Genomic DNA, 11328 nt, shown 5'->3' on the forward strand with positions numbered 1-11328 from the left:
TAGATGATGCCAGTAAACACTGGACTTTGAAAGAGGTATTGTTACTTATGGAACATAAGAACTACATGGTTCCCTCAGGCCAAAAGGCGGGGTGTTATTCTACAAGAGTGACAATCATTCGAATTGCCACACACAAAGTATGGGTTATCCAGACGATTGAGCTCAGCAAACGGGAAATAACCAATGAAATAATGATCTTGACAAAGAAAGCCTTTGTCTCCAGTCCGCACTGGAGGGAGAAAGAAAGATTTCTTTTGGGGATACGTTACTTTGTGCTTTGGAAGCACATACAAACTTGGCTTATGCATTGATGCATGTTTGAATTTTTCCATGGCGTAATGCTCCATATTCATGGAAATGCTACGCGTTTTTTGTAGATACAATGTGAATGCAATGATTACTATATGCAAGAGATGACGGGTGAACATCGGAGGGAGCCTTCCGTCCTGAGCACTCTGTGGGGACTTTTTCTTGGCGCCCTGACTTTGCAAGGCCACACCAGATGGTTTCTTGACCGGCCCCCAACGCGTCACTTCTGCAGGGGAAAACTTGCACCCGATGACTTATGAGGGAGGAGGCACGATGGCACTTTTGAGCGGCAACACCGTCATCTTATTTTGAAGCTTGAAGATTGCACCTCCTTTTTTGAACTTCCACATCTTTATCGAAGAATAAGGGAATCTAATCAACACTGCGGAGCTTTTGAGCCCTGGATGAGAGCTCTCCAGAGAAATAAACTCTGGTATTTGAAGGAAAGGAGACCTTTGGGTTCCATATCGACAGAGATGTTTGGTTGATACTTCTTGAAGCGTAGGTACTAGCATCTGACTGTGCTGAATGATCGGAGATTCCTGCAAAACAAATCAAGCAAATATGCCCCAGTATGATGGTTCTACCTCGTCCACCATCCCAAGTACTCAAAATCTTTAAGCAATTCTATTTGTTTTAGCTCATGTTCTTTTTGTAGGACTTCGATGTTAGAAATGCAATGCTTACCAAAATAATTGGACGTTTTTGTAAACAAAACAGTAAAAATAAAACTATGTAGGAATTTTTTGAGTGAAAAATCTTTTTATTAATGAAAAGAAATGCCTAACATAGGCGAGTACATCAGGGAGCGGCCTCCTTGAGGAGGTAACCGCCAAAAGGGAAAACAAACAGCATTTACAAACATGGCAACGTGAGAAAAGATTCCATTGGGTTCCAATCTTGCTATGCCTTGCAGATCTTCCATGTTCCTTCTGTTTTGCTTTCAGAAATGGATGAATGAATTTGGTCCTTTACCCTTCTGAGTCCTCCAATTGTGGTGACTAACTATGCTCGAGGATCTAATGCACGACGCAGTCATTCGCTTTTTGTCCCTCTTTTGCCTGGACCGCCCTTTCGGGTTTTCAATCCACCAGGACCCCTTTTTTGCCTAAGTCGCCCTTTTGGGTTTTCAACTTAGTGGGTGTACTTTATTTCTTTTTCATTCTTTTGTCTGATCTTTTCCTTTTCTTTTATTTTTATTTTTGATCATGTTTATGCGAAGTATTTTTTAACTGCGTCGGCATTCACGGGAAGTGGGAAGTCTTCGCCATCCATAGTTGAGAGGATCATGGCGCCACCTGAGAAGACTTTCTTTACAACATAAGGCCCTTCGTAATTCGGAGTCCACTTTCCCCTAGGATCGTTGTGAATAAGCAGGATCTTCTTGAGCACAAGGTCACCAACTTGAAAGTGTCGAGGTCGAATCTTCTTGTCGAAGGCTCTTTTCATCTTCTTTTGATAGGCTTGCCCGTGGCATATGGCTGCTAGTCTCTTTTCATCAATGAGGTTCAGTTGATCAAATCTGGTTTGGACCCAATCAGCTTCGCTGAGCTTCACATCTGTTAATACCCTTAATGAAGGAATCTCAACCTCAACCGGAAGAATCGCTTCCATGCCATATACTAACGAGAAAGGAGTTGCCCCTGTGGAAGTACGCACCGAGGTACGATAACCATGTAAAGCAAAGGGCAACATCTCATGCCAGTCCTTATAAGTGACCACCATCTTTTGCACAATCTTCTTGATGTTTTTATTGGCCGCTTCAACTGCACCATTCATCTTTGGCCGATACGGGGAAGAGTTATGATGCGTAATCTTGAAATTCTCGCATAATTCCTTCATCATATTATTATTGAGGTTGGATCCATTATCAGTGATAATTCTCTCAGGAACCCCATAACGACAAATTATATGGTGCTTGATGAAGCGAGTCACTACTTGCTTGGAGACATTTGCATAAGACGCAGCTTCAACCCACTTGGTGAAGTAGTCAATAGCAACGAGGATGAAGCGATGTCCGTTAGAGGCGGTGGGCTTAATTTCCCCAATCATATCGATGCCCCACATAGCAAACGGCCAAGGAGATGTCAACACATTCAGAGGAACCGGAGGTACATGAACCCTATCTGCATACACTTGACATTTGTAACATACCACCACATGGTTGAAACAATCGTGTTCCAGGGTCGACCAATAATAACCTGCTCTCAATATTTTTCTAGCCATGGTGTGCCCACTTGCATGTGTACCAAAGGATCCTTCATGCACCTCTTGCATGATCTTTGCTGCTTCGTGTCTATCCACGCATCTGAGCAACACAGAATCAAAGTTCCTCTTGTATAACACACCTCCAGCAATGAAGAACTTGGCAGACAGTCTCTTCAAAGTTTTCCTATCTGTAAAGGAAGCACCCTCAGGATACTCTTGGGTTTCCAGAAATTTCTTAATGTCATAAAACCATGGTTTCTCATCAGGCACATTATCAATGACGCCACAGAATGCAGGTTCATCCAACCTTTTGATCACAATTGACGGCGCTTCATTGTCCCATTTGACTTTGAACATGGATGCTAAAGTGGCCAAAGCATCAGCCAAATGATTTTCCTCTCGAGGGATGTGATCGAAGGTGATCTCATCAAAGTATTGAGCCAATTTCACCACATGTTCTCTATAGGGAATCAAGTTGGGGTGGCGTGTTTCCCAATCTCCGTTGATCTGACTAATCACCAAAGCAGAATCTCCATAAACTGCGAGATTTTTAATCCTCAAATCAATGGCCGCCTCAATACCATATATGCAAGCCTCGTATTCAGCCACATTATTAGTACAATCAAAACAAATCCTGGCCGTAAATGGAATATGAAAACCTGTTGGAGAAGTAAGCACAGCCCCAATACCATTACCCAATGCATTAGAGGAACCATCGAACACGAGCGTCCATCGCGCCCCTGGTTCAGGTCCTTCCTCTTGATCTTGACTTTTGGAAGTCTCTGCCACGCACATTATATCTTCATCAGGAAACTCAAAGTACATAGACTGGTAATCGTCCACAGGTTGATGCGCAAGATAATCAGCAATTACACTACTTTTAATGGCCTTTTGAGTAGTGTATTGTATGTCATATTCTGTCAAGATCATTTGCCAACGGGCAATCCTCCCTGTCAATGCCGGTTTCTCAAATATATATTTGATTGGGTCCATCTTTGAAATCAATAAAGTGGTGTGAGTCAACATATACTGTCTCAGTCGGCGAGCGGCCCATGCCAAAGCACAACAAGTTTTCTCGAGTAGTGAGTATCTTGATTCACAATCGGTAAACTTTTTGCTAAGGTAATAAATTGCGTGCTCTTTTCGACCGGACTCGTCATGCTGACCCAGCACACACCCCATTGAATTCTCGAGAACCGTCAGGTACATAATCAAAGGTCTACCTTCCACTGGAGGCATGAGGATTGGAGGCTCTTGCAAATACTCTTTAACCTTATCAAACGCCTTTTGACAATTGTCATCCCACTTTATTGCCTGATTCTTTCTCAATAGCTTGAAGATAGGTTCACACGTGGCGGTAAGGTGTGAGATGAACCTTGCAATATAATTCAACCTTCCCAAGAATCCACGAACCTGTTTCTCAGTTCTCGGCTCAGGCATCTCTTGTATAGCTTTTACCTTGGCGGGATCGACCTCAATACCCCTTTCACTTACGATGAAACCAAGCAACTTTCCTGATCTCACTCCGAAAGTGCATTTATTGGGATTCAACCTTAACTTGAATTTTCTTAACCTTTCGAACAATTTCTTCAGGTGAACAAGGTGCTCCTCTTCTGTATGGGACTTTGCGATCATGTCATCCACATAGACCTCGATCTCTTTATGAATCATGTCGTGAAACAAAGTCACCATAGCTCTTTGATAGGTTGCCCCAGCATTCTTCAACCCGAATGGCATGACCTTGTAACAAAAGGTGCCCCAAGGTGTAATGAATGTTGTTTTTTCCATGTCCTCGGGTGCCATCTTTATTTGATTGTAACCAGAAAAATCGTCCATGAAGGAGAAAACCGAGAACTGAGCAGTATTATCTACCAATACATCAATGTGAGGAAGCGGGAAATCATCCTTCGGGCTCGCCCTATTCAGATCTCGATAGTCGACACACATTCGTACCTTCCCTTCTTTCTTAGGTACAGGTACAATGTTGGCGACCCATGGTGGATAAACTGTTACAGCAAGAAAACCTGCATCAAACTGCTTCTGAACCTCTTCTTGGATTTTCTTGGACATATCAGGACGTGTTCTCCTGAGTTTCTGTTTGACGGGTGGAGAATTTTCTTTAAGGGGTAGCCTGTGCACAACAATGTCAGTATCTAATCCAGGCATATCTTCGTAAGACCATGCGAAGATGTCAGAATACTCCTTCAACATTCCAATCAACTTTTCTTTCACATTCTCATTCAAAGAAGCCCCTATTTTAACCTCCCTTCTCATCTCTTCGGTGCCAAGATTCACCGTCTCAATAGGCTCTTGATGTGGCTCGATCACTTTCTCTTCTTGTTTCAACAATCTGGCCAACTCATCAGGCAATTCACAATCTTCTTCATCCTCTTCTTCAGCGGTGTAGATAGGATTGTCAAAGTCATAACGAGGCATAGCAAGATCGTTACCAACAGAATCTGGAGGAGAAGTGGATCTGCATGAATTATGATTTATGCTTTATTTTAGAGTGGAGGGAAGATGATGAATAAGAAACGTTGCCATTTTTATTTTTTTTATTAATTATAAATGTAAAAGTAAAAAAATGAAAGACAGGGAACAAAATATTTGAATGCAAAAACGTCCTTTTATTAATGATTTTAACATTGAAAAACAACAAATGAGGCCCTACATATGTTCACCGTGTCTTGGGCAGAACACAGGAATTATTGCATGATAAACAAAAACAAACAGTATTACTTTTGATCAAGAGCAATTGAGATGATGTCTTCAGATGACCAGTTGAGAAGCTTCTGTCCCGGGACACACGGCTTGATCCATTCTTCAATGTCATAATCACTATCCATATCATCATCAGCAGCGCAAATATGATCCTTGACGATGCCAGCACTAGAGAACTTGATCGGAACGAAGGTTCCGGGCTTCTTGGAGGCCTCATTAGATGAACTCTGACCCAACTGATATCCAATCCCACATTTATCCTGCTTGATTGGTAGATCTAAGACTCGGCCCCATCCTTCAGGATGACCTGATTCAACCACAGCTTTAGCTTCCTTTAGTGAAGACATGGGAGCTTCCAACTTCTTATTGTCAACATAAGGGATCTTGATAGTCTGGACAGCCTCAAAGGCTTGGCAAGGCGTCTCGTGGACCTCTCCTTCCACATCAATATACCTGAAGGACGCAAGATGGCTTACCACGTGTTCTTCCTCCCCACATATTGTGACTATCTTTCCTTGCGTCGCGAATTTGAGTTTCTGATGCAATGTGGAAGTCACGGCCCCAGCAGCATGGATCCATGGACGTCCCAGGAGACAACTGTAAGACGGGTGGATATCCATCACAAAGAAGGTAATAGTGAAAAGTTGAGGGCCTATCATTATTGGCAAGTCAACCTCCCCAAATACTGATCTCTTTGACCCATCAAAGGCTCTCACTGTCAATTCACTCGGCCTTATCCCGACACCAGAATAATCTAGCCTCATCAAAGACGACTTCGGTAATACATTCAGAGAAGATCCATTATCCACGAGAACACGAGATAACATAGTCCCTTTACATTCCACTGATATATGCAAAGCTCTATTGTGGTTTCTACCTTCGGAGGGCAAGTCTGCATCAGTGAATCCCAATCCATTACCAGCATTGATGTTTGACACCACCCCTTCAAGTTGATTCACTGAGATCTCTGGAGGGACGAAAGCAGTACTTAAAAGTCTCAACAAAGCGTTTCGATGTGTCTCCGAACACAAGAGCAACTGCAAGATCGAAATCTTTGATTGAGTTTGACTCAGTTGGTCAACCACTTTATACTCACTTTTCTTGATGATCTTTAGGAACTCTTCCATCTCTTTGGCCACAGTATCTTTAGAGTTAGAGCTTTGCCCCGGATCCACCGTATCTTCTACCACTCTTTTCCCTTTTGCTTGAGCTAGAGCTTCTGCATTGTCATCGCGAGTATTCTGGGGAGGATTGAAAATACGACCACTTCTTGTCATTCTTCCAATGCCAACAACATTATCAACATCTTCTTTCTCAACCGGTGCTTTAATCTCGTACTTAGCCCCTTGGTAGAAAACTTCTCCGCCATAGTTCCATGGGATTGCTTTCTCACTAGTATATGGGATGGGACCAGGCAACGTGATGACCAAAGGCTGCGCTCTGGCAGGAATCGGGATCTTAGTAGGAGTATACGGGATGGATAGCACATTGATTTCATTCTTGACTGACTTTGGATGTCGCACATGCTCAAACTATAAGTACCCACTATCTATCAACTGTTGAATCCCATCTTTCACCTTGTCACAAACTGAGGAGGTGACCATACAATCAGTACAGAATTCTCCACAACCAGCGTATAGTCTCATCCTCAATAATTCCTTCTTCAATAATGGTAACAACGATCCCAATTCGATAACATCCTTGACCAAGTAAATGTCTTCAACAATATCGATGGCATTTGCGGCATGAGTTCCATGGGAAGGCATAGGGTTCTGTACAACGTTAGGTCCTTGAGTAGGGGTGAACTCAATAGCTTTTGAATCAAGCAGATCCTGTACTTTATGCATGAATCCTATGCAATGTTCAATATCGTGACCAGCAGCCCCAGAATGAAACTCACAGTGGGCATTAGCATCATAGTTAGGAGGAAGCTTAGCAGGCGGAGGGCCTATGGTACGAAGTTGCACCAAGTCCCCATGTAAGAGATGAGCGAGTAATTGTGCATATGTCATAGGTATGGGATCAAAAATTCTTGGTGGCCTCGACTTTTGCTGATACTGACGTGGGGGATGCCTCTGCTGTTGCGGTGGTTGTTGCTGAAGAGGAGTACTCGGTATGGTCACAACGGCTACCTGTTGATAAACATGGCCTTTACCTTTACCATAGTAAGCAGCACTCGTTTCACCTTCTCTCTTCTTAGCAAATCCGTTATATGGTTTCTTCCCTCCTGCCCCAGAAGAGGAACTAGCAGCACTTGGATTATGTATTCTACCAGCCTTAATTCCACTTTCAATTCGCTCACCAATCATAACCAACTCGGCAAAACTTGAGGATGCAGAGCAGGCGGAGTAATATTGGCCCTCCAGAGTGTTGGTGAACAAGTCCATCATCTCTCTTTCCAACATTGGTGGCTGGACCCTAGCCGCCAACTCGCGCCATTTTTGCGCATATTCTTTGAAGGACTCATTAGCTTTCTGGGCTAGATTCTGTAACTGAGTGCGATTTGGTGCCATGTCAACGTTATACTGATACTGCTTTATGAAAGCATCAACTAGGTCCCTCCAACTTCGGATATTAGCTCTCTCCAATCTCATATACCATTCCAAGGATGCCCCAGTCAGGCTATCTTGGAAGAAGTGCATCAACAATCCTTCATCCTCAGAGTACACATGCATTTTGCGATAGTAAGCTCGGACATGTGTCTTAGGACAAGTGTTCCCCTTGTATTTCTCGAAGTCGGGTACCTTGAATTTCGGTGGCACACGGACGTCAGGAACTAAACCCAAGTCATTGATATCTATACCCAATCCTTGGCCTTCCATTGCCCTCATCCTTTCCTCCAGACCTCTAAACATCCTTCCAGCATCCTGTGGAAATCCCCATTCACTTTCAGGAAACAAATCCTCGTGTCGGTCCTCTTCCAACACGGGGATAGCAGCAGCCCTTCTGATTTGTTGTGTGGTCTGTCCTTCAAGAGTAGGCTGGGGAGGCCCACGGGGATTACCTTGATTAGCAACAGGAGGAATTACACCAGGTCCTCCGATCACAGGTTCACCATTGACACGAATATCAGCAGGATTTCTTTGCGGGGGGTCCGCAACAACCTGAGCAACTGTGTCCATCCTGATTCTGAGTTCTTCTTGGCGATCAGCCATGTTTTGCATGACTTCCATGAACTGAGCCATCTGAGCAGTAACCTGAGTTCTCATCTGGATAAGATCGTCCCTTAACTGATCCATTTGTAGTGAGTGATTAGCCCTTGTGTAGTAGCGATGTGTAGGCGGAGGTGCAATTGCTGAAAGAGAAAACCTGATCAGTCAGATAAGAACACCATCTGATGTACCTGTTTGTGCATGATGTGCATGAGGTGCATGTGTGCATATGATGTGAGGTGCCATTTTCAGAGTATCCAAAATATTTAATATTAATCAAGAATGTTTAACAATGTGACAAAAGATAAGCATCAAGAGGAAACAAAAGACTCAAATTTCATTAATAATCTCCTTTTGAGTTTGGGCATACCCATACATTGACAAGATAGTTCAAACAACAGAAAAGATAAAGGACCCCATCCAACAAGCCTGGTGGTGGTCATGAAATACAAGCTCAAACACTAATCCATCTTGGTGTAAAACAAAGGTCCTCCTTGTTTAAAGTGCTCGTCGCTCCACTTCTTAGTTTCATCAAACATTTTCTTGGTCACTTCTCGATCTCTTCCTTTGACAAAACTTTGAATCACCACATCTTTGCGAAACAACTGCCCATCTAACATATCACAGTGGGCCACCAAGCTCTCACATCCTTTGCAATCAGGGAGGGTATTCTTTTCAGATGTACTTTCCATTTCTGCCATCTGGTTTCTGAGCTTTGCATTCTCTTCTGTTAGTCGAGCGGAACAGAGATGACTACCTTTAAGTTGTGTCTCCACGGCTATCCTTTGAGTAATTTCCTTTTCAAGCTTCTTCTCGATTGCTACCCTCTGAGTGGTTTCCTCTCCAAGCTTCTTTTTCAAACTCTTTACTTCGGCCCTAGCCTCTTTCTTTACTCTGAGCTTGTGAGCCCTTAAATCTTCTCTGTACTCTCGCTTGAGTTTTTCTTCTGCTTTCTTCACCACTTCTTCTATAACCCTTTGATGGTCCTCAATACGAACAGTGGTAGCTCTTTCACCCTTTTCAGTTCTAGCCCTTTTTTGAACTCTGGAAGATCCTCCTTTCAGCATTTTAACCTCATGTGCTAATTCAGCCCTTTTCTGATCCACCAAGAAGTACTTTATTTTAGCGTCTTCCCCTTTTTCTCGCAACCTGATATTCTCCACATGTACTTGGTTGTACTCCTCAGCTGGTACAGTGGCAGTTAAAATCTTAGGTGGTTGTTCATATAGAGGGCTAACCTTCGGGAAAGGCAGCAGGCACTCCTTAATTCTTTCTTCAACCCATTCAGTATAAGCTTTCTTGGCAATAGCATTCTTTCCCCCCAAGGTAGTTCGGTCTTCTGTATGAATTTTGTTCCACGCACTCCTTACTTTCTCCAAACCTTCTGGATCGGTTCCTTTTTCAAAGCAAACGGACTCGAATATCTCTTTATCCAAAGGCTTGTCCTTCAGTATAAAACCCAACTGGCGCAGTGCTAGCTTCGGATTATAGTTGATAACTCCTTTTGTCCCTATGAGAAGAACATTGCCAAAACTGCCACATCTGGTTATAACTTGCTCGATGTCTGTTCGGAGGTGATACCAAACAATATCATTTGCAGTAAGTCCCATAATCCTTTGGGGCCACTTCTGTGAATCTCTTGTAGTGACAAATGCTCCGCTTTTAGGCAAATGTGAAGAAAACCATTCGTACAGTATTGGTAAACAACCCCTAACTGATCCTTTTTTCCCATACCTAGAATGGATGGCATAATAAGTGTCGGCCAACAGAGTGGGTACAGGGTTTTGATCCATGAAGAGACAAATGACAGTGAGATCAACAAAATTTGGGATATTCGGGAACATCACTAATCCATAGATCATGACAGCCAGGAGAGCATTGAATTCTTTCCACTTTTCCTTATCAGCAAGGGCTTCAGCTTCCCTCATCAGAAATTTCACATAGAATCCATGGGTCCCACCATTAGGCTTCCAGTTATCCTTAACGTCTTTCATGCTCAAATAAAGAGCATCAGCAATGCGATCCATTTTGGGCTTCTCAGGTGCACACACAAAAGGAACCTTATGTTGAACTTTGATTTGAAGAATGTGTGCATACTCTTCGAGGGTAGGGGCTAGTTGGTAATCTTGAAAGGTAAAGCAGCGCAGCTCAGAATCATAAAACTGAAGCAGAATGTGGCCATAAGTCTTTCTGAATTCATCCAAATTTTGCCCAGTAACTCGGGTGCTCAATCGAACCAAAGGTGTTATATCCTCACGGTAGAAACTGCAAGAGAAGGTATGCTTCGTAGTCTTTTTGTTGACGGTCACACTGTTAGCCATTCTTGATGAGAAGTGTTGACTTTGGATACCTGAAAAATGGCATGCATATGAATGTTAATCTCTTTTCTCTTCTTTTTTTTTCTTTTTTTTTCTTTCTTCTTTTTTTCTTTCTCTTTTTTTTGAAATTAAACATGCTATGATGAGTATGATGCAATGAAAGATCCTCCCCATATAGGAGAAGTGTATGTTGCTTTTGAACCAGATCGGATGTTACAGGATCAAAAGTCCGGCATAGATACCACAAACCCATAAGAACCATAGTCACCAACAGAATAGAACAGTCACCAACGGTACCTGTCATGAATATCCCACCCCACTCACAGGTGAATCTAGGTCAAGGTAAGTCAAAAGGTCTCCAGCATTAACAACTCTCCTGAAACACCATCATTGTTGCAAATACATGCCAACAACGGTATCCCATTCGAGTCTCGGCTGGTCGTGGGTCTCATGATTGCAATCAACAGAACCTGACATTCTGTTGGCGTCATGACTATCCACTCTATCCTAGGTATCCTATGTGTCAACTCTGGCCTGGGTATTGGGCCTTTTACCTCATAAAACATCCCACCCAACCTGCAAAACAAAGCAGAAAATATGTGGTCCCCACGGGGACCCAT

At 43.1% G+C, this 11328-nt stretch overlaps 2 protein-coding genes across 2 annotated transcripts; both read right to left on the bottom strand.

Annotated features, from left to right (window-relative positions):
• Positions 1 to 681: 681 nt before the first annotated feature.
• On the bottom strand, positions 682 to 8477 carry LOC131658957 (uncharacterized). The gene is made up of 4 exons (XM_058928204.1): positions 6781 to 8477; positions 5357 to 6678; positions 2658 to 2864; positions 682 to 851 (listed from the first exon to the last, which is right to left on the bottom strand). The coding sequence occupies exons 1-4, from the start codon at positions 8475 to 8477 to the stop codon at positions 682 to 684; spliced, it is 3396 nt and encodes a 1131-aa protein (XP_058784187.1).
• A 374-nt stretch (positions 8478 to 8851) lies between these two features.
• LOC131658958 (uncharacterized) lies at positions 8852 to 10711 on the bottom strand. The gene is made up of 2 exons (XM_058928206.1): positions 9540 to 10711; positions 8852 to 9434 (listed from the first exon to the last, which is right to left on the bottom strand). The coding sequence occupies exons 1-2, from the start codon at positions 10709 to 10711 to the stop codon at positions 8852 to 8854; spliced, it is 1755 nt and encodes a 584-aa protein (XP_058784189.1).
• Positions 10712 to 11328: the final 617 nt, after the last annotated feature.

This window comes from Vicia villosa, linkage group LG3, assembly GCF_029867415.1.
Source record: "Vicia villosa cultivar HV-30 ecotype Madison, WI linkage group LG3, Vvil1.0, whole genome shotgun sequence".
Taxonomy (NCBI): domain Eukaryota; kingdom Viridiplantae; phylum Streptophyta; class Magnoliopsida; order Fabales; family Fabaceae; genus Vicia; species Vicia villosa.

Bases quoted from the DNA above. Each gene is read 5' to 3' on its own strand.
- LOC131658958 (XM_058928206.1), bottom strand. From the start codon at position 10,711: ATGGCTAACAGTGTGACCGTCAACAAAAAGACTACGAAGCATACCTTC. The intron at 9,435-9,539 runs GTTGCGAGAAAA...AGGATCTTCCAG, and splicing joins GTACATGTGGAGAATATCAG to AGTTCAAAAAAGGGCTAGAA.
- LOC131658957 (XM_058928204.1), bottom strand. From the start codon at position 8,477: ATGGATCAGTTAAGGGACGATCTTATCCAGATGAGAACTCAGGTTACT. The intron at 6,679-6,780 runs GTACTTATAGTT...GATTCCTGCCAG, and splicing joins CAACAGTTGATAGATAGTGG to AGCGCAGCCTTTGGTCATCA. The intron at 2,865-5,356 runs GTGATTATGACA...CCATGTTCAAAG, and splicing joins TGCTGATGATGATATGGATA to TCAAATGGGACAATGAAGCG.